The sequence below is a fragment of the Piliocolobus tephrosceles genome, chromosome 5, assembly GCF_002776525.5.
Source record: "Piliocolobus tephrosceles isolate RC106 chromosome 5, ASM277652v3, whole genome shotgun sequence".
Taxonomy (NCBI): domain Eukaryota; kingdom Metazoa; phylum Chordata; class Mammalia; order Primates; family Cercopithecidae; genus Piliocolobus; species Piliocolobus tephrosceles.
The window spans coordinates 28,011,173-28,035,321 of record NC_045438.1 but is presented as its reverse complement, the minus strand read 5'-3'; the positions used below and the strand labels follow the sequence as shown (position 1 = coordinate 28,035,321).

The 24,149-nt window shown below is 36.7% G+C and overlaps 1 protein-coding gene across 1 annotated transcript in view; it reads right to left on the bottom strand.

Annotated features, from left to right (window-relative positions):
• Positions 1-24,149, bottom strand: part of LAMA2 (laminin subunit alpha 2) — a 509,807-nt gene that overhangs the window by 253,087 nt on the left and 232,571 nt on the right. Inside the window, exons 14-16 of the mRNA XM_026454995.1 lie at positions 13,705-13,809; positions 11,634-11,845; positions 3,135-3,246 (exon numbers count right to left, since the gene is read on the bottom strand). Coding sequence (XP_026310780.1) covers positions 3,135-3,246; positions 11,634-11,845; positions 13,705-13,809 — 429 coding nt within the window. The remainder of the gene's footprint in view (positions 1-3,134; positions 3,247-11,633; positions 11,846-13,704; positions 13,810-24,149) is intronic.

Here is a 24,149-nt window from a genome sequence, read left to right as displayed (position 1 = left end):
CATAGTGGTATATACCTGTAGTCCCAGCTACTCAGGAGGCTGAGGCAGGAGGATCACTTAAGCTCAGGAGTTTGAGGCTGCAGTAAGCTTTGACAGCATCACTGCACTCCAGCCTGGGTGACAGAGCAAGACCCTGTCTCAAAAAACAAGAAACAACAAACCCCAAAATGTAAATCAGATCATTACACTACTCCACTTCTCTGCTAAAAGGCTTGCAATGATGTTCCATGGCATGAGAATAAAATGCTCAATTCTTATCATATGTGCAAATGGCGTTTCCATTCACATCTTGTCCCACTTTTCCCCTTGCTTACAAAGCTCCAGCCATGCTCCTTCTCTGCAGTCCTTACATCCACACTGCAGTCCTTACATCCACACTTACATCCACATACAGTCCTTACCTCCACAATCCACACTGCTTCCTTAGCAGCTCTTTTTACATCGTTGTCCCTCTCATTCTTCAACACTCCATTTAGCTGTCACCACCTCAGGAAGCCTTTCCTGACAAACTTTTACAAAATAGGCTTTCTAACCTTCACACAACCACTTGCAGTAACTTTATCATAGAACCCTATTTATTCCACCCTGTTTATTTCCTTCATAGAATTTGTCACATTTATTATATTTGCCTTCTGGCATATTGTTAATGCCACCACTCAATGCAACATCCTTGAGGACAGGTACAATAACTGCATTGTTAATTGTACTATTTTCCATGTGTAGGGTCTTGTTTGTCTCAAAATATATGCTCATCAAATACTAGTCAGCTAAATGAAAGTATGAACAAACAAGCAATTCTATGAGGCGGTTAATATTATTTCCATTACACAGAAGAAACTGAGATTGCCCAAAACTCTTTTTTTAGTATCCCACCTGTCTCATCTGTCAGGTGAAATGAATGATGACAGTACTATGGCAGTAAGAAACTTTTTAAAAGATTTAACTGTAGAACACTTTATAAGAAGTCAAGTAGAAACGAGAAAAAGATTCTGAATCAACACTTTGGCCTCAAATGAAGTTAAAGAGAATATCTACAATGGAGTCATTGGATCTGTTTTTGGCTAGAGGTTCTCGGCAAGCTGGAATTAAGACATTAATGGTCTTTGGTGTTTACTCAGCTTTTAAGGGATCCCAGGATATTAGTGACAACAAGGTTAGAATGACTGGCCTTATGAACTACACTTAATTGAAAAGCAAATGAAATAATGAAAGGATAGGACTGAATAATAGAGAATTTAGGGATAGAAAAGTTTGATAAAGAAAAACGAATTTTAGAGAGTAGAAGAAATGAAGAATTCAGAGAGAAAATTCAAAGTTCCAAAATTCATTGTCTCTTGATTCAATTAAGTTCTTTTATGGATTACAAAGTAACTTTATTGATCAAAGAATTCTTGAGTGACAGATACAGGAAGCTTTTATTATCTCTCTCTTCTTTGTTTTTTTTTTTTCCACACTCAAATGCTTCTATCTATCTGTTACCATTATTTAGCATCCAATTTAAGATTTCTCCACGCCAGGACACTTTATATCTCTCTCTACTGCAGTAGCTCATCTCTCTGAATGATTATTGTATGTATGTTCTGTAGCACATACTGGTCCCTTAATTACATAGCGCTGAGACACCATTTTTCCTAGGTATTTATTGTCTCCCTAAACAGATTGCTAGCTCCATAAGGACAGGGATTATGTTGTATGTACTTACTGATAATTTATGCAGGTAAATTTACAGAATTTATCAGACATATCTAGAATGGATCAAAAATATTTTTGACGGAGAGAAGGAAGAGACTAAAAGCATAGCCAATTAAGCAATTGTAATATTCAACTAATTTTATATTCAATGGGCTTTTAGAACTTGTATAAAAGATAACGCAAAGGATGAGAATAACGTATGTGGAAACAAGCATTAAAACAAGAGTAGAATTAAGTTATGTATTATGCCAATTGAGAGAGGATCTTCGAAGTTCAAATAGAGCAGTCTGGTTGGAATCAAGAGCGAAAGGCTCTTGTTTCATCAAATACAGTGTATGTTTTATATGTAAAACCAAATTTAGGTTGACATAGCTAATTGATATCCATAATTATTTTTATCTTATCTACATGAATTTTGGAAAAGCAAGTACTTCTATAAGCTATATCTAGCTTTATTTCTAGAAAGGTGAATCTGAGCTCAGTTAAAGGAAACACAGCTGTCATGAACATGACTGTGTATCTCTAGATGTATGCATTATTTTTCAAGTACGAGAGAACCGACAAAGCAATGCCTAGAGTATTTCTATAAATGGCATAATGAGGTAGTGTTCTGAAGTGAAATATCTCAGTACACCCAAATGATTCCTTAAAGGCACCATTTTAAAGAAACTAAGCTCCTATTTATCTGCAAGCCATGCCCTCTGTCAAGGAAATAATGTTCACATTTTTTGACCAGGTTTCAAGTAAAACTAATTTTCAGACAATCTAAAAGAAAATATATAGAAGTAAATAAAAAGTGTTACCTTAAGATGACACACTGTGGTATTAAGTAAGAACCATTAATCTTATTATAAATCTAGGATACGGAGACAACAATTAAATATCTCAAACATTAGGTGCAAAACAAATGAAAGACCTGTAGGCAATTTTCTCTATCAAGGTATTTTTTCTATATATTATGTTGTTGACATTCTGAAGATTGTAATGCTTCAGATGATTGTGATTTGGTTGTATTCTTAGAAATGAAGTAGAGGAAGAGTGTGATACATAGAATTAAAAAATGAGAGAAAAGTAAAAAAAAAAAAAAATACAGTGCTAAATTTTGGATAACCATTATGATGAAAATGAAGATAAAATATTTTGAAGTGTTATTCTGCTACCATCCAGCATACAATAGATCAAATAGGTAACAAAGACAGAAACATCAGATTTTCAGTCATAGGCAAAATATCTCAGAGAGAAACAGTTACAAGATGAAATTATGTGGTTAATACTCTAATTGAAAGCCACAGCTTTTGGTAGACATTCAAGGTTCTTTTTTAAGTGATATCCATTATGTGTGTAATTATTGATAGAAAAAAACAGCTCTTATTAGAATAGGTTATTGAAAGCAATATTGAGGGAAGTCTGAATGCACTGAGGATGCATTATTGCAAGCTTACTTCACAAGAGGAGCCAGTATACCCTGGTGGGCACTGACATACTTCTACAGCTGCTGCAACGCTTCCATCAGTAGGATAGGAGACAGCGGATTCAAGGTTAACAGAGCTCAACCTATGGCAGAGGAAAAAAGAGATGGCGAATAAGTAAAGTTCTTAGGTATTATACAGCTGTAGGAATCATATAGCAACAATGACATAAATATGAGCCAATTATGTATGCTGAGAAAGGAAGCTGATGAATACTATAACCAAAAGCTCTGGTCGTCTGTCATATTAGGTCAAGTTGGCTCAGTCTAAAGTGCTGACAATCACCACCAACCCCAAATGCTGAAGAGATATGAGAATGCTCTTCCTTGTCTCTTGGCTATGTGTTTTGATTTTCATTTTTTGAAGATAGATAGACATTTTTAAAATCATATAGTTAAAGGGATTTTTAAAATGGAAAACATTCCAATGACTGCTTGATTTCTTTTAGTGCTTAAACAAGGAAAGCAGAAGTAGACAATATTAACATTCCATCTCAGCTTTTAAATTGAAATAAAAGATGAAACAATTGTGTTTTCTTTTCCTTTGAGATAAACCTGCATGTTTGTCATCAGTATAAGCTAAACTTTCTCAAAATGCTCAGTTGACTGACTTAGAATGATTTCTGGGATTTGTTTTTCTCCTAAATTAAATCCATTATTCTCTCTATCTATGGCCTTCATTTTACTGGTACATTTTTACAATCTGGTGATGTTGGTGGAGTGATTTGGCATAGCTCATTATTTTAGAGAAAAGCTGGTTTGGCCAAATGGAAAATTGGAAAAAATGCTGTCACACACACATTTCTTTTCTTATTATGTATTCATGATTTAAATAAATGTTACCGATATCTTACTTGCTTTTCCTACTTTTGTGTAAAAGGACATTTTAAAAGCTTAATTATTAAGAATACAGTTTTGCGAGCCAAATAGACCAGGATTTATGTCCTTTATCTGATATTTACCAGCCTTGTGGCCTAGAAGAAAATAACTTTTTCTTGCTAGACCTCAATTTTTTCTTCTATACAATGGAGATAATATAATAGTCCATACACCTTGAGCTTGATTTAAAAGGAAAATGAATATAAAGTTCTTATACAATATGTAACATATAGTAGGTTATTATGGAATACTAGACCTTTTATTAACCTATTTTCATTGACTGTTGAAACCAAATAAAAATGACTACATGAATATTACAAGAAATACACTTTTTACTATTTGTATCTCCAAATCATTTTCGTGTATGAAAATACATTTTAAATAAACTCTAAAAGTACATAATTAAATGACTACTATTGACTCATAATAATTACAGTTTTAAAAATTACTGATAGACATTTCATAGCATATGATATGCCATCTTGTAACCATAAGAAAGAAGGAACTGATTCTTGCTATCGCCTGCATTTTCAGTTCCTTTCTCAGGAGTGATGGTAGATTTTTATTGATCAGTGATTCACACTTACCAAATAACTTGTTAGATTTGGGAATCAATGCTGGGAATTTGGGAATCAAGCCAGAGAGCAAAGCTAAAAGGCTCATTACAAGGTGTAAACGTATCTTCAAAAATGATGATCTTTACCCAAATTGTAAGCTTCTCGGCAATAGATTTCTAAAATTTTCATTGCTTTTACCCCTGCTTTGCTAAGCCTAGACACTTGACAGTACTTTTGAATATGTTTGAGTTCATACATGATCAGGAAGCAGAAAAGGAAATTAACCCTGAAATCACCAAATATAGGCAGTTGGATGGAATCATCCTAGCTGCTGAGTGCTAGGTGGCACCCTCTAAAGACATGCAAATTATCTTTACCTGTAAATAAACTCATCCAACACTATTAATTGAGTGCTACCTTCTCTAGAGGCACATTTTGGACAACCCGGTAGAAGGTTCTAGATTAGGCAAATATCACTGTTCCACAGTGTTTAGGTTACTTGTGTCATCTGAAAATCATTAAATGTTTTTTTCCCCCTTCACCAAGGAACCCTGTCAATGAAAAATGCAGTGTCACAGGCATTTCTTTTTCTTGTCATTAGTTCAGGTGCAATTCACATCACATAAAATTAAGCATTGTAAATTATACATAGAGAGGAAGTTTGATGTTTGGAGTAGGATGGACATTTTCAAACCTATTTAAAATTTAAAAAATAAATTGTACAATTCTGCCTTTTAGTACATTTACAATGTTGTGCAGCTACTACATACATCTAATTCTAAGACATTTTGTCAGCCCAAAAGAAAACCCAGAATCCATTAAGCAGTCATTCTCTATTCCCCTCTTCCTCTAACCCCTGTAAGCTAACAATCTGCTTTTGTCGCTATGAAGTTACCTATTCTGGATAACTTCACTGTAGCATGTATCGGTATTTCATTTCTTTCTATGACTAACATTCACTGCATGTACATGCTACATTTTGTTTATTCATTCAGCAGTTGATGAATATTTGGATTGTTTCTACCTTTGAGCTATCATAAATAACGTTGCTATTCATATTCGTGAACACATAATACCTATTTTCAATTCTTTTGGATATATATCTAGAAACAGAATTTCTGGGCCTCATAAGTCTCCTTAACACAACAGGGTTTGGAAGAGTTACTAAACTAAAGACAGTACTTATGTTGGTATAAGCTTATGGGCTACTCCTTGAGAACAGAAACCTGTCCTGCCATCTATACAAGCAACATGATCATCTCCACACATGTTCAGTAGTTCAGTAGACTTTTGTTGAATGGGTGAATTGATGAAAGGATGGATGGATGGGTAGATAGATGGATAGATGTATACCAAAGTAACTGACTAAATACTTAAATATCAAATGAATAGATGAATGGAAAACAGTTCTATTACAATCAATGACTAACACACTCCATGACAAAGGATACAATAAAGCCTACTAACCACATTTCAGACAAATAAAATCAGATAAGTAAAAGACAAATTCCTTGTTTGATTTGACATAGAAAATGAACGGAAACTGTTATTGTTAGAACTTGAGGCCAGAGACCAGAACTCACCTGAATGTATTGTGAAATCTAACTGCCTGGAATTAATGGACTGTCACTTGATAAGCCTATAATTCCGATCATTTTAACTTCAGAATTAGATGATTTCATGGTTGATATACTAGTTGATTATCATACAATAGATCACTATAATTTACTAAACAGCAGACTGATTAACTGTATCTAGATACAGCCCAAGAATTTCTGATATGAAATTGACATGCAACACTTAAAGAAAGATTTCTGGAAATTTCAAAATAGAAGAATGAGCAATTGACTACTTTAAGAAACGGTTTTAAAAAAGATACAAAAACAAAAATATTTTCAGTGAACTGACAAATTTCATTTGTCTTTCGAACAACAGATGTTCCTCTCCTTAATCTGTGTAACCATTTTGAGCTATGAGAAACTTCAACACTCAAACATCCTTCCCAGTAATATTCCACATTAGTATTCACCGAGCAATCCCAATGTTCATTAGGTTCTGCTATTTGTTAAATGGGATTTTAATGTGTTTAACAGTTTCAAGTGTTACTCATGAAGAAGGCTGCAGTTTACTTTTTTTTTCCTTCAATATGGTCATTTTCTTGATATCAAGCTGCATTCATTTAAATACATAATGTTGGCAGTAATAAAACACTGAATTTTGGAGATGCATGAGCTATCAAAGAATTGTCAACTAAGTCAAATGCTTTAGCTGACTTTCTCTTCTTATTTTTATGCCTTGAAAATACAGAAAAGATGATGGATGAAGAGAGAGGACATAATTATATAAGCTACTATGGAAAATATTGGAATTATTTCAGAAACATTGTCCTGGTGCTGCTTTAAAGATTGTTCTCAATATTTTTGTTTTACTACATTTCCCACCAGAGTAAGACATGCTATATTACACTAAAACAACCAGCTCAAAACATTATACTTTAAAACAACAAAAAACCCTTGATGTTACAATTGTCTTTTTTCTATATATATAGAGAGAGAGCAAGATATTTTATCTAAACATTTTCAATCTCACATCAAGTAAGAGCAGTAACTGACAGAATCTGATACTTTTGCAACAATTTATTAAAAGTGTATTAAATGCTAACACAAGAATTCATCTCTTCCTTCTTAGTTCTACCAGTATACACTGTGCACACTTCTTCTGCACTATTTATATGCACTGTGCATACTTCTTTGGCACTATTTATATTATCATAAATGTACAGTATGTATGTGTGTGTGTGTATGTGTGTGTGTGTATGTATATATATATATATATATATATATATATATATATATCTGTCTTCTGTGCTGTAAAATGCCTTCTTTGAATTGAATGATCATTTGTCCACCTTTGTATCCTTATAGCCTAGCCTAGAATGACTGCTTCTTAATAGTTACCACTTACTGTCTACTATCTTCTGTGCACTATGATACAGGCTGAAAAGACATTTCATTTAAGTATCAATAAACAATGTAACAACCCATGTCTAGTCACATTTACAAATGAAGAATCTGAGGCTCAGAGGAGTAAAGAGCCTTGTCCAACAAAATATCATTAGCAAAGGGTGCAGCATAGATTCAAACCCAAGCACGACTCCAAAACCAGAGATCTCCTTGTTACCCTGCATTGCCTCCCAACATATGCTAGATACTATTTCAGGTGCTTAATATACATTGTGTTTTCACTTAATTGCCAATCTTGAAATTTAGACATTGTTTCTGCCATTGTATAGAAGAGGAACTGAGATTTAGAGAGATAATCATGGAAGGTGCTCAGTAAATATTTGCAGACTGAAGGAATCGAATACTTACGGAATAGCATTGGGAGGTAGTCAAAGATAATGGGAAGGAAACGTAGGCTAAAATTTTGGCTGCACCTCTTACCAATAGCCGGATGCCAAAGGAGCTGCAAAAATCTTTTTAAGTCCTAGTGTAATCAGCAAAATGTCTTCAAAATGTAGTTATCCAAATCATTAACTTCAGAAGGCAGAGGTACACTGTGTACCTATCAATACTATTTCTATGGTTATCAAAGACTCCTTTGCTTACAAGAATTTTTCTAGATTATTATATAAATTCTGTATAATCTTTTTTGATCCCAAACCCCAAATTTTCCACTAAAAGTTGTGTAAAAATATCTTGCCTTGAAAATATTTTGTATATATTTTCAAGCAATACTCATGAGTTGTATCAATGATAAAGTCATGATGGACTTGGTTATGCTGTGGTAACAAGTCCAAATTCTCAATGGCTTCACAGAAAACAAAGGCTTACTCATGTAAAATCCTCTACAGGCCTGGGTGACTGTTAGGGCAGGTGACCTCTGTGTGCTAAATCTGTATTCCAGGCTGTTCTTTTTTTTTTCTTTTTCTTTTTTGACAGAGTGTCCCTCTGTCGCCCAGGCTGGAGTGCAATGGCACGATCTCGGCTCACTGCAACCTCCGCCTCCCAGGATCAAGCCATTCTACTGCCTCAGCCTTCTGAGTAGCTGGGATTACAGGCGTGCACCACCATGCCTGGCTAATTTTGGTATTTTTAGTAGAGACAGGGTTTCACCATGTTGGTCAGGCTGGTCTCGAACTCCTGACCTCGTAATCTGCCCACCTCGGCCTCCCAAATTGCTGGAATTACAGGCACGAGCCACCGCACCTGGCCCCAGGCTGTTTTTTAATCTTCTGGTTACTGAGTAAGCTGCAGAGAGTCTCACATTGGAAATGCAACGTTTAACCCAGGGGGAAAAAAAAATACATTTCTGCCACAGTTCATTGGCTTAAAAAAGTCATATGACACATCTACCCTCCAGGGTTAGAGAAATGCCATATCCCTTACGGATGAGACTGGAAATTTGGTGAACTCTACTAATGTCTACTGTAAAGTAAGAGAAAAATACATTTTGTGCAGAGTTCTGTATCTAATGTAAGTGCTTCATAAAAGCCTTTCTTAATTTAAAGACCAAGGATGTTACTAAATCCAAGGCTTGGAGAATTTAAAGGAGAAAGATGCACAGTTCAGTTAGGTTGATTTCTCTTATACTCTTAAAAGAAGAAGGAAAAGTGTTCTACTTGTGCCTTCATCTTCCTAGTGAGGACAGTGAGAAGAAAATAAATTATTTTATCTAATGAGTATCAGGATTCTGGAAAAAAATGACAGTAAGAACTGTCATATGTATGCAAATACCAGTATGTGCCTTTCTCTAGAGGTCTCTAAATCTTAATGGTATTTGGAGAAAACATGATCCTTTGGGATGAAGTAGATAAGATAGAAATGCTTCATATTTGTATGCTGGGTTATCACTAGCCAAGTGCTTTTGCAGCTCTGTAATTCAATTCTTGCGGCGACCTTTTGAAGTTGGCAGGGCAATTGTCCTCCTCCTTATTTTACAGATGAAGTGATTGAAGTCCAAAGAGGTCAAAACCATACTTATGTTTACAACTATTAAATAGCTGACTTGAAAACAAAAGTCAAAATCCTTGACCCGCAGTCCAGTTCTCCTTCCGTTATACAATTCCATCTAACCATATAACTGGAGGAACCTAAGCCCATTTGCTGAAAGAACTGCCACGGAAGTAAATCCACTGTAAATATGTCTAAATATGAATTTTTGTTGAGCTTCAATTTACTCGTGCTTGCACACAAACAGTATACCAAGTCAGAAGCCTACTGTGGAAGACAAGTTGAAATCAATTCAAGTGATGTTTTGCAAATATGACTCAATCTACTAGTAGATCAAAGATAATATATAACAAGCTTACTGACTGACTCCAGATTCACGCTCACTTTCAGCTCACCTGAGTGGGTAGGAGTTTCAAATCTGACACTGGCTTTTACTTACTGAACCACAGTGCTTTAGGTAATATAGGTGACAGAAAGTAGCCACCTACTTGGATTAGCTCTTTTGTCATTTCACAGAGTGGCACTGTGAATGCATCCCTCCTATGTGGCGAAACCGCAGAAGACTGCAAATGAAACCAGTGATTTTAAGATGGGTAGACACTGAAACTGTCTGACATAAATCAGGGGGAAATGTCTCTGTATTAACTAGCGTGAAAAGCAATGCTGACAAAAAAAAATAAGGCCCCCTAGCCACTTTTTTTTTCGATTTGGTTGTCATTCATTTTGAAAGCTGGAGGACTCATCTCTTTGTACTGTTTAAACATCATGACAATCTCTATTTACTAAATGGGAAAAACATAATTAATTCCTAAGTGCTGCTTCTCATCTCCATGGCATTTTAACCCAGCTTCTAGAAGAATTGCCTATGCAAAAGAGGTACATTGTTTGGCAATGGTTCTGTTTATGATTCTGCAGTTCTCTCCTTTGGGAAATGGTAATAATGATTAGACTAAGTTGAAATATTACCAGTGAAAGGCAAACTAGGCAGCACAGGGAAATGATGGGGCACAGGGAGGTGAGAGGTGGTGGTGTCAGCAATAAAAACTCCAATACTGGAGGCATTGCTTTCATTAAAGGTATACTGGGTTGTCAGGCTGGGTCACATTTGAACATCTAACTTAATCTGATGTAGAAGGAATTTCCTATGACATCCTGTGTTACTTATTATTAGAGTAGAAAAGGAGAAGGGTAAAGAGCCCATTCAGACACAGTTGAAGTTAAAATTCTGTCAGATAAAAATGTCATTGTTTTAAAAATAAAAAAACATAGCAGCCTACAGCAGTTAATCAGACACAAGCAGATTTGGTTCAAGTCAGGGAGTTTGCTATTTAAAAAACAAGGGGGAGGAGGGGAGAACAAGAAAAAACTGAAAGTGTTCTAGGTGTTGAGCACTTTCCTAATGATCACATATCATGTTAACAAAGACCCTGAAAAGTAGGCATTAGTATATCCACTTTACACCGGAAAGAAATGTTCCTCGAGGCCTAATCACTTGCCCAAGGTCACACATACAATAAGCAATAAAGCTTATTGAATTTCCACTCAGTTTGGCTCCAAAGTTCATATTCTTTCCTTTATACCATGTGGCTGTTATAGTCTTAAAGTGTTTTATAGTGAGATCGGTGGTTACTTAAATGAAAAGACTTACGTTTCTTATTACAATCTATATACTATTAAGCCAGAAACTAGTTAACAACCACTGGAAGGAAATATTTTAGAAACCTCTTTCCGAATAAGGGTGCCCTGGAAAGTGTACTTTTTAGTTTCCCACTCTGAGCCATCATAAAGGAGACTTTATTTTCCAATATAACATTTCTCAATATAGGAATCATTATTGATCACATGTTCTGACACAATTGTGAACGAATCATCAATAATAATAAAAACCGACACGAATTTATTCTTGGCATTTAAAACTGTAAAGGTTTAAGAGGAAAACCTTTCAGAAAACTAGGGCTCCGTTCTTATCTGCTCTTTGAAGACAGCAAATCCTAGGTGCCTTAAAAAATTCACTCCTGGGACGGCTCCTGCACCTTTGCCCCAAAGCAAATGTGTGAACGTTGGAACTGCAGTTCTTGATTTTACCTGAAGATGGCATCCATCCCAAAGCTGTATGTGATTTGTAGGAGGACTCTCTTCAAATTCGCAAGCACTGTCATAAATTCCTTTCTACTGACTGGAAAATGTGTGCCATGTATGGTAAATGATTCTTCTTTAAGTAACAATACATTAATATGTTCTTCAGATGGGTGCAGGTACACCTCATCTTGGGCTGTGCTGATTCTCAAGTCATTACCCTAAAGGGAGGAAAAAAAGAAAGCAAAAAGGGTAAAACTGAAAAGAGGGTACAAAAGTGTCAAACATATCTATATTTGGATCCTCCACCCTCAATAGACTTTTAACTTTTTAAATTTATGTTTATTTTTTATTTATTTATGTTTTTTGGAGACAGAGTCTTGCTCTATCCCCCAGGCTGGAGTGCAATGGCGTGATCTCCGCTCAATGCCACCTCTTTCTCCCAGGTTTAAACAATTCTCATTCCTCGGCCTCCCTAGTAGCTGGGATTACAGGTGCCTGCCACCAAGCTCGGCTAATTTTTTGTATTTTTAGAAGAGATGAAGGTTTTGCCATGTTGGCCAGTCTGGTCTCAAACTCCTGACATCAGGTGATCCACCTGCCTCAGCCTCCCAAAGTGCTGGGATTACAGATGTGAGCCACCACGCCCAGTTTTAGTAGACTTCTATTTTTGGGTTGGCTTTCCCAGGAATATATATGTGGTATACATGAAGGGAAGGCAATGCAATTTCAATATTAACCTTAGCCAAATGCATTATGAAGCATATGCTTCTTGGTTTGGCATGACGTTAGTTCCCCATTAACTAAAATAATAGCTACCTGACAACTCATAAACATATATGTGATTACAAACACCTCAAATTGACAAAAGTGCACAAAAGTTACATATTTCAAATATATTATTTTATGATGGATGTGGGTTGTGTAGAACAATAGGGAAAGAAACTTAAAACTGAATTAAGCTATTATTTTAAAGGAACTTTCTACTTGTGAAAAAACAAACAATAAAAAAGACTGCAGTCTAATTCTCAAAATAGGATAATGGCATCTAAGGAGTATATTGAATGACCTATGACATTTAGGTAATCCTTCTTGTCTTAGTTCATTCACATGAATGCTACGTAATTTCACCCAACACTTTGCATTTAGAGAACTCCTTTCATCTTAAAGGAATTCCAAAGTATACATCTAGTTGCCATACACACACACACACACACACACACACACACACACACACACACAGAGAGAGAGAGAAAGAGAGAGACATAGAGAGAGAGAGAAAGAGAGAGCAAGAGCAGACCACTTCATCCAATACTGGAAAATGTCCATTTTGAGACAAGAATTTTTTATTTTGTCATAGATTCACATGTATGAAAGTTCCAAGACAGAAGAACAACAAAGCCTGGTGCTAAATTAACATCTACCCATTTGGAATCACGAACATGAATGCACGTGTGTGTCTCTGAATATGTATCAGTGTCGAGGGGAGGGGATACATTATTGGAAAGAATGGATATGATAAGAAAGGATGGCAGAGAGCCTCTAAGGAAACTTCAGGCTTCGAGCATTTTGAAATTGCCTATGGCCCTTAAAATCTTGAAAGCAAGTTTCTCCTGTACCTTTCTTACCTAAAACAGGATTTTGAAGTCGAGATTAAACTATCGCTAAATAAACAAGCTTCCTGTTTCATTTTATTTTATCTAATGTAATCAAGGAAGTAGACAATAAAATCTACCTGGAAGCAAGCTAAAATGAGAAAAACACAACTATGTAAATTAGCATGTACCTAAACACTTTCATAATATTTATATTTTGGAAACATGGTTCTTATGTTTGAAATTTCATTTCAAGTCTGGTCTAGAGTTCTCCTTTATCGTTCAAACCCAACAAATATACTCAATCTTCTAGATATGTCTCAGAGTGAAACATAAGAGTGGCATTAAAAACTCCTAAGGTATATATTTTTAGTAGTCATGTAAGTCAATGTCAAACAAGGCAGGTAAAAAATACAGTACTGGTAACCTCAAGTAACATAAGGAAGTAACATGGGTGAACATCAATGATGCTCTCAGTACTCTACCTCTAAGATAATCATAAACTGGAGAACATGTTCTGTATCTTCTTCCTCTTCTTCTTCCAGGTCATATGATATGGTAAATGTCAACTGTCCTCCTACTGCTGGGAGCTACAAGACAGAAGATGCGTAATCATTACAGGATAGGAGATGGGCTATTAAATCATATTTTACTTATTGTTGTATAAGAATTTTATTGTTCTAGAGGGCAGTATTTGCAAGAAGCAGAAATCACTGGAGTATGGAGTGGGAACTATAGGCATTTATTTAGGAATAAGCTTTTACAAACCTTACTCATCAACTGCAAGGCTGACATAAACGTAAATTTATGTATTATTTTCCCCAGTATTGCAGGCTTGCTGAAATAGGTTAAGTTCCATGAAGCCAAACACCAGACTCTCCTGTCATCTTCTTAGTCTATAGTTTGAGCTTTACAAATCCCAGAGAACGATCTTTGTCAAAATTGGGAGATTTCTACCCATCCCTAAGGGTCACTCACTTTCTGTGAGTCTGTATTCTTTCAACAAAGACATCCCTCCATTTGACAGGCACTTTACATAACCCATACACTAAGCTGAGAAATGTTATTGGTCAAAGAAAAACAAAAGGTTAGCAGCAAGTTTTATTTTATATTAAAATTCAATCAAAACAGCCAAAGAAGGTATACTTTCCTCTGTGCAATTTAATAGGCTTAGTTTGAATAAATATTATCCTCTTTTCATTAAGAGAACTTCTTTCCTTCTAACATACATGCCAAGCCCCATGTAATATACACTTGAGGTTTACATTTTTTGACATTGACAGTCACCTTGTAGAAATTAAGAAGAAAATGGGAAAGCAAGATCATTTATAGGACAGGAATCAAAATTGAAGTTGTGAGTGACAGATTCAATGCAAATACTGCAATCCTTTTTTTAAAATTCCACTCCAGCACTGTAAATAGAGACATTCATAAAACAAAGCCGGTGATCTGTATTCTGCTGCTTGCTCTGTGCTGACATGCGGAGACCTGGCTTCGCAGGGTTGGCTCTCTATGGCCTTTCATGGCCGACCCTGACCAGAAAGCAATTCCGGGCTGGGAGTGCACTGGATGGAGGAGGAAGGACCCTGATTCCTCTCAGTGTTCCACAGAGAATGGCACCTAGCTCGCTATGGCTGATTAAACAGGATTTTATATTACAGCTCTGCAGTGTCTTCTAAGAGCTTATTACGTGGGGCTCTATAAGGAACTTAAATTCAGAAAACTGATTCTCCTAATCCACTGAGAAATGGCCTTATTCTAATGTATTTTCACATGTAAAATAATAAACATCTGCCTGGACTACAGCACTTGGCATTATTGTGAGTAATGAGGGGTGAGCCTATGTGGAAGATTTTAGTTTCTATTAAGATAAACATCCAAAGTTTCGCATAGCATGCTTCTTCAGATCAGCTACACGTTTTCTCAATAAGAGGATTCTAGAAAGGCAGGAGAAAAAAAAGTTTTACATTGTATATATTTAAAAAAAAAAGAATGAACTATTTAGAATTTTCTAAATTAATAAATATATTTGAAAGGAGGTTTGGGAAGAATATTGGGATATAGACCTATAATGTTCCAAAACTTTTGCGCTTCCAAATCTCTTTTGATTATTTAAAATTTGAAGAACATGCTATTTTTCTTGAATATGGCTTCTCTAAAAAGGAAAGAAAAATATCAACTAAATATATGAAATCACCATATATGCTCAAATAAAATACATTTTGAATTAAGGATAATTTTCCATTTTGTCAATAAAAAGAGTCAAATTGTGTGTAATTTGAATGTCAAAACTGTTAGGACTATAGATGAAGTAGAAAAAGATCACCTATGATATCTGATTTGCAAATGTGTTTTTCATATCTATTTATAATAAAGTCACATATAATGTAAACTTGCAGCAGTCCCCAACCTTTTTGGTATCAGGCACTGGTTTCATGGAAGACAATTTTCCCACGGACGCAGAGGAGGGGTTTTGGGATAAAACTGTTCCATGTCAGATCATCAGGCATTAGATTCTCATAAGGAGCATGCAACCTAGATCCCTCGCATGTGCATTTCACATGCTCCTATGAGAATCTAACGCTTGATGATCTGACAGGGTGGACCTCAGGCAGTAATGCTCACTTGCCTGATGCTCACCTCCTGCTGTGTGGCCCAATTCTTAACAGACTATGGACCTGTATAGCCCCGGGGGGTTGGGGATCCCTGACATAAAGTAAAATAGTAAGAGAGAGAAATTAGAGGTTGAGAAAGGGGGAAAGACGAACAAATAAATATGCAGAAAAATAGGGGTGCCTTACCCATGTCAGAGATAATATAAAACATGAACTAAGGAATAGAAATAATTTACCTTATTCTGCTGAGGGCTAATAAAAATAGCAACAATAGTAAAACATTGTTTTAGCTCATATTCCATAAAATGCTTGTTTTTCTAAACTCTCTTGTGTGTCTCTGATATTCATGTTTGTCATTATTACAACATATTTTGAATCGCCTGGAAATTGTCGTGAGTGAAGCTGTTTCACTTCCACTTAAGTTGTGTGAAACACAGACCATTTAAAAAATTTTCAGGATACTGTTACTAGATGTTTTTTCCCAAGCCACGAGTACTTATTTGCAATATTAGAATCAATATCTTTTTCAGTCACCCTAAAGGTATGTGTTTATGATCACATTTATATAACCAGTTAGTCAAGTACTTACTTAAGTAATTCTTCCTTTCTTTACTTTTTGAGATAGAGTCTTACTCTGCCAACAAGGCTGGAGTAGAGTGGCTCAATCTCAGCTCACTGCAACCACCTCCTCCCAGGCTTAAGCAGTTCTCGTGCCTCAACCTCCTGCGTATCTGGGACTATAGGTGTGTGCCACCACGCCTGGCTAATTTTTTGTATTTTTTGTAGAGATGGGATTCTGCCATGTTGGCCAGGATGGTCTCAAAATCTTAACCCAAGCAATCTACTCACCTCTGTCTCCCAAACTGCTACTACGGTGTGAGCTACTATGCTCAGTCACTTAAGTAATTCTTAAAAGGATTGCTTAAGATATCACTCTGCAATTTAGAGGTTGTACCCCTAGGAATATTAACTTATTATTTTTAAAATTCCTTTCTTTCTATTTTTTCTTCAACTCCACAATCTTTCCATAAGCTGTAAAATCAAGCTTTTCCTGGTGTTGTCTCCAGCTAACGTGTCTTCCCCAAAAAGTGCGTATCATTGTATAAGAGACTTTGCAATGAGTCAGTTACAAGACAACACTTTTTTTTTTCTGAAGGATGCTTTTATTCAGGGAAAAAGCTTCGAGAATATTCTGAGTATACATCATCCTTTTCTCTTGCTTTAGATGAAGAATTCTCTACCTCTTCTCCATCTGTCCACTCCTCCATGTTCCAGGTGCCACCTTTGTTTGGTGCCTCCTTGCCCTCGCTTCTGCACTCTCTTAGAAACCCTTCATTATCCTAACGTTTACTCTCTCCTTCAAATCCCATGTGCACAGGGTTGCCAATCTCTATTGTCTCCTCCAGCTCTCACTTATGGTTATTTATTAGTTTCACTATCAAACTTAGAGATATGGGGCATCACATTCAGTTTCTGTCTTCCCATACATCCATGTTTTCTAATTTTTATCTTCTGTATCCTGTTGACTGCCTTTGGTACTCCATTAGAAGTGAGTCTTGAAAGGTCATTTATAAATTCTGTGTAGCAACCACTAATGGCCCTGTGGTTGAGTTTTATTCTTAATCTTTATGATTAAGAGTCAAGATTCTTATGATTCTTGACTCCCTTGTCTTTCATTACACTGAATTTTCCTGGTACTCCTTCCCCTGCTCTGGTCATACCTCTGTCTCACTTATAGACACTTTTTTTTTAATTCTCCACTCAGTGATTGATGTCTCTAAAACCTTTCTCACTCTTTTTTGATTATCATTTCATATGGATTCCATTCTCATAGATTAACTACCATGTTTTTACCTGGTCCACCAATCTATATCTTCTGGCCTGTCCTGTGTTTCTCTGTTAATTTTCTCTGGCCTGTATAAAAAAGTACCAGAGATGAAGTGACTTAAACAACAGAAACTTATTATCTCACAATACTGGAAGCTAGAAGTCCAAGATCAAGGTGTCAACAGAGTTGGTTTCTTTTGAGACCTCCCACCTTAGCTCATGGATGACTGCCTTCCCTCTGTTTCTTCACAGGGACTTCCCTCTGAGTGTATCTGTGCTCTAATTGTGTCTTGCTATAAGAACACTAGTCATATTGGATCAGGGTCCACCCTAATGACATCATTTTAACTTAATTACCTCTTAAAAGATCCTATCTCTGAACAGAGTCATATTCGGAGGTACTGAAGATTAACACTTCAACATATGACTTTTGAGGGAATGCAGTGTAGCCCATAACAGTCTTTTACTGAATTACTTTCCAATGATGTCTTAAACACTCAACATACCCGAAGTTAATCTCATTATCTAGATCTTTCTGGGAGCCAAACTTGATCATTTTCTCAATCCCTATGATTGGGTCAAGCCAAATGCTTTATTTTTCTATTTTAAATTAGAAAACTCGTAAGTGCATCATATTTTTTAACTTTATTATTTATATCAGATTAGTCCTTCAATCTATTCTCTTGAAATATTTCTAGTCTAACTTTCCATTCCCAATGCCATATCACACCAACTAGGTCCTCATCAAGAATCTGAATTCATCTCTCTGACTTCAATCTTTTTGATGGGGAAAGTTTAATCAGCTATTACACATGTTGTTGCACTTCCCTAATGAAGATTCTCCAGTGGCTCTGGGATCCCTAATGTCATTCAAGTTTCTGTGTAGTTTCAATGACTCTAGGATCTATCTACTCCCATGTTCACAAATTGTGTGTAGAAGTGCCCCAGGGTGCTGCAGTGAACTCATAAAGGCACAGTGGAATATTATAAACATTTGAAGGAAACACAGCAATACTAAATATCTGTTGGGCACTGCAACAACTAATTCAAGGTGGTTCACAAATTGAAACCTTAGAACATGCTATATTCCATTTAAGGATGTTCTCAACATTTTGAACCATGTTTTTGCTTACTTGTACTTTAGGCCATCTTATATCTTATTAAGAAAGGTTTTCAGGGGAGACTGTAATTAAAAGCAAGAACTGCACAAAAGTCAATGTGGAAAAGGAAATAAGGATAGCATTATCCAATCTGATACTCCAGTGTGAGAAGGCATATACTGCCCCAAAGGTACCACATCCCATCAGTAAGTAATTCTGGTTATTTATGAAAAAAATTATTTTCTGTCCATTTTCTTTCTGAACAATTGCTAGGTTGTTAGAACATGAATATTTATTAAGATGTTTGGCACTAACTACTTAAGAAATAGAACGGTGGCTTATTTCTGTTGGCCAAGGAGGCACTATGAAAGAATCATGAATACACTATGAACATTCTGAACTGAGAATGTTTGGGTATGTCTGATCTAGCCTCTTTTTATATTTATCCATTCTGTTACTTAGATTTTTAAAAACAAATTTCCTGTCAGAATTCTCATTCTTATAGCTCTCTGATCATTCAAATGCTTTTCTTTGTTTGCTTAGCTGATGTTTCACTAGTAAGAAGACTAAGAAAAAAAAGTTTTTTGTTATATTTTCAAAGTCTGATGAGGAGTCAGTGGCAACCACAGTAAATAAGGGAGCTAAAAGATTCCAAACAGAAGAACTCTGTATAAAAAAATTCATCCATTAACATTCATTGAAAATTTCTAACAAAATATAAGTGGTCTTGGTAAGTTATATATACTATATACAACTGTAATTTTCCACATTTTTGGACTTTGCAGACTCATTTATTAATTTTATGAGTCTTTCATAAAATTGAGCATCTTCGAGACTTTCAAATTAGTTCATTTTTGGGGACAAAATGGTTTCTCTGATTTTACAGAGCACTGTGTGTTCAGCGAATAGAACATTTCATTTTTTCCTGCTATTTAGGAACTCAGCTGTCATTGTTCTATTGACTAGAGAAATATGGTTTTCCATAGGTAGAAGTAAGTGCAATTTTAGTTCACTTTGAGGTAATTCTTATATTTGCTGGATGGATTAGACTATATTTACTAGAGATGAAAATTATATCTCTTTTCAATACAAAGAGAAAGTGAATTTAGTGAGAGCAGTTCATTCCATTTCATAAGGGTCTCCAAAGGCTTGGCCTTTTCCCTCTTTCTCCATATCTACTAAGGGAAATTCTCTTGAGGGAGATTCAGATATCAAATTGAGAAGGCACTGCAGGAAAAATGTACCACCATTCCTGGAGATGGTTCTGGGCTAAGCCATTCACTTTCCTGTTCTTCAACTTCACCCCATTAAGAAAAGAACAACACAAGTAGCTGTTTCCCATGAGTACCTGTTTTAATTCTGCCTTCAGGGGGAAAAACCAGCTTGTTTACAAGTAATATTATCGTTACTATGCAATATATAACCTAATGTCACAAATAACAATATAGTGTGCATGGTGCACATTGCATTAAAGATTTAATGAGGCAGGAAAGTTTTCCCACATGACTGGAAAAGGCTAAAAGATAATTTATAAAACTAAGCTTCATAAAAGAATTTAGCAGTAGGCTACTAGTGGTCTGGCCTCTTTTTTTTTTTTCCTCTCAAACTCAAGAAATATGAATTGAGGAATGAAGGATGGGATAGCCTATTGAGGACAATGTATCTGGAGAGGAAGTCCTTTTCATGAAATAAGCCTGGAATATTTGGCTCTCTGATGTCAGATTATCATCACTGTTATTTCACTAAATGGGGTGTAAAACCTAATATTTGCTTTTGCTTACTAGAGCAAATATTTCAGGAGGGATACACAAAAATCAAATGAGAAAAAGGCTTTGTAATAGCAAGCAGGATAAATTAAACATACCTGTCAATTTCCATTCAGGATCACAAACAGGACAAGCGATTCATCTTCCTAGATTCCAAAGCCCCTGAGTCTTAAACTCTGAAAAGGTATCCCTCCCATAAAAGTGTTTATTCATGCATCTATTTGTAGAGCTCTTTTATCATAGAAACAGTGTTTCACTTCAAAGTTTTGTTATTTCCTTCAGTGTATTTATAAATTTGAGATAAGAACAGATTTCTCTTCTTTAAAAGCTCAATAATTATTTAGAATAGAACATAAACAAGAGGATTGTAGAATTAGAGAACAGGCAGAATTTACATGAGAGGTTTTAAAGTTACATCATCCTTAATGCATAGAAAATGGACCAGAGTTGTAGGTGTCAAACAGACACAATACATTGTAGAAAAGTTGGTTTAGAAGGGAAGAAACTGAGTTATGCAGTCCAGGGGAGACAAATAAAACACCTCGAGGAAACATCCTGCCTGCCTGCATTCATTTCTCTCTTCCTCCTTTTTTTTCCTTCCTATCTGCTTTTCTTGCCCTCTTTTTTTTCTACTGTTACCCATCTTCTCCTTAGCTTTCTTCTTCATCTCCTTCTCCTCTTCCTCCTCCTTCTTCTTTTTTCTTCTTGTAGACATTAGACTGTTTTGATAGCATTTCTTTTCACAATAACTATGTCCTTTTACACGTGCAGTAATTAGAAATGGCTGGGAAAAGGCCTGAATTTGGGATTTTTTTTTTTCTTTTTCAATGTGACTACTACAATCAGTTTAACCTGATAAGATAATCTGTATTGGGTGACCTAAATTGCAGAAGTATAAAAGGTAGTGATGAAAACTATGAATGTGACAGGGTCAAGGACATAGTTCTGGGACAGACCACCAGAGATACTGCCTCAAGTGTAACTAGCACTGATTGCTTATTAGTGTCCTAGAAGCTCAGCCCTTCCAACCCCCACAGGACTACTCACTCATATTATTTCTTCCCAATTTCATATAACTCCACATTCTCATAAACTACAGCCTAGTCAATATACAATAAAAAAAACCCCAATTCAATGTTTCTTATTGTTAAGGCCAAGAGATATTCATTACAGTGCTTTGATTGTCAGGGGGAAAAAGAATAACTATGAAAGACATATAGAGAGGAATGAGAGGCCATCAGGAATTTCTCATACAAATTTTTGTCAAAATGTTTATTCACTTGAATAGCACTAACCTATCTTGAGCATGTGTTTTGTCTGCTGTGTTCAAAGACCCAATTCAAGGACTTCATGTATAAAACATCAAAAGCAATGGCAACAAAAGCCAAACTTGACAAATGGGATCTAATTAAACTAAAGAGCTTCTGCACAGCAAAAGAAACTACTATCAGAGTGAACAGGCAACTTACAGAATGGAAGAAAATCTTTGAAATCTACTCATCTGACAAAGGGCTAATATCCAGAATCTACAAAGAACTCAAACAAATACACAAGAAAAAAACAACTCCATCAAAAAGTGGGTGAAGGATATGAACAGACACTTCTCAAGAGACATTTATGCAGCCAACAGACACATGAAAAAATGTTCATCATCACTCGCCATCAGAGAAATGCAAATCAAAACCGCAATGAGATACTATCTCACACCAGTTAGAATGACGATCATTAAAATGTCAGGAAACAGGGGGGCAGAGCAAGATGGCTGAATAGAAACAGCTCCAGTCTCCAACTCCCAGCACAAGCGACACAGAAGACCGGTGATTTCTGCATTTTCAACGGACGTACTGGGGTCATCTCACTAGGGAGTGCTGGACAGTAGGTGCTGGTCAGCTGCTGCAGCCCGACCAGCGAGAGCTGAAGCAGGGCGAGACATTGCCTCACCTGAGAAGCACAAGGGGGAAGGGAATCCCTTTTCCTAGCCAGGGGAACTTGAACACCGGAAAATCGGGTAATTCCTACCCCAATACTGCGCTTTAAGCAAACGGGCACACCAGGAGATTATACCCGCACCTGGCCAGGAGGGTCCCACGGCCATGGAGCCTCCCTCATTGCTAGCACAGCAGTCTCTGATCTAACGGCAAGACAGCAGCGAGGCTGGGGGAGGGGCGCCCACCATTGCTGAGGCTTAAGTAGGTAAACAAAGCCACCGGGAAGCTTGAACTGGATGGAGCTCACAGCAGCTCAAGGAAACCTGCCTGTCTCTGTAGACTCCACCTCTGGGGACAGGGCACAGCTAAACAAAAACAACAACAAAAAGCAGCAGAAACCTGTGCAGATGCAAACAACTCTGTCTGACAGCTTTGAAGACAGCAGTGGATCTTCCAACATGGAGGCTGAGATCTGAGAATGGACAGACTGCCTGCCTAAGTGGGTCCCTGACCCCTGAGTAGCCTAACTGGGAGACATCCCCCACTAGGGGCAGTCTGACACCCCACACCTCACAGGGTGGAGTACACCCCTGAGAGGAAGCTTCCAAAGTAAGAATCGACAGGTACCTCGCTGTTCAGCAATATTCTATCTTCTGCAACCTCTGCTGCTGATACCCAGGCAAACAGGGTCTGGAGTGGACCTAAAGCAATCTCCAACAGACCTACAGCTGAGGGTCCTCACTGTTAGAAGGAAAACTATCAAACAGGATGGACACCTATACCAAAACCCCATCAGTACGTCACCATCATCAAAGACCAGAGACAGATAAAACCACAAAGATGGGGAAAAAGCAGGGCAGAAAAGCTGGAAATTTAAAAAATAAGAGCGCATCTCCCCCTGCAAAGGAGCACAGCCCATCGCCAGCAACGGATCAAAGCTGCTCAGAGAATGACTTTGACGAGATGAGAGAAGAAGTCTTCAGTCCGTCAAACTTCTCAGAGCTAAAGAAGGAATTACGTACCCAGAGCAAATAAACTAAAAATCTTGAAAAAAGAGTGGAAGAATTGATAGCTAGACTAATTAATGCAGAGAAGGTCATAAACGAAATGACAGAGATGAAAACCATGACACGAGAAATACGTGACAAATCCACAAGCTTCAGTAACTGACTCGATCAACTGGAAGAAAGAGTATCAGCGATTGAGGATCAAATGAATGAAATGAAGCGAGAAGAGAAACCAAAAGAAAAAAGAAGAAAAAGAAATGAACAAAGCCTGCAAGAAGTATGGGATTATGTCAAAAGACCAAATCTACGTCTGATTGGGGTGCCTGAAAATGAGGGGGAAAATGGAACCAAGTTGGAAAACACTCTTCAGATATCATCCAGGAGAACTTCCCCAACCTAGTAGGGCAGGCCAACATTCAAATTCAGGAAATACAGAGAACGCCACAAAGATACTCCTCGAGAAGAGCAACTCCAAGACACATAATTGCCAGATTCACCAAAGTTGAAATGAAGGAAAAAATCTTAAGGGCAGCCAGAGAGAAAGGTCGGGTTACCCACAAAGGGAAGCCCATCAGACTGACAGCAGATCTCTCGGCAGAAACTCTACAAGCCAGAAGAGAGTGGGGGCCAATATTCAACATTCTTAAAGAAAAGAATTTTAAACCCAGAATTTCATATCCAGCCAAA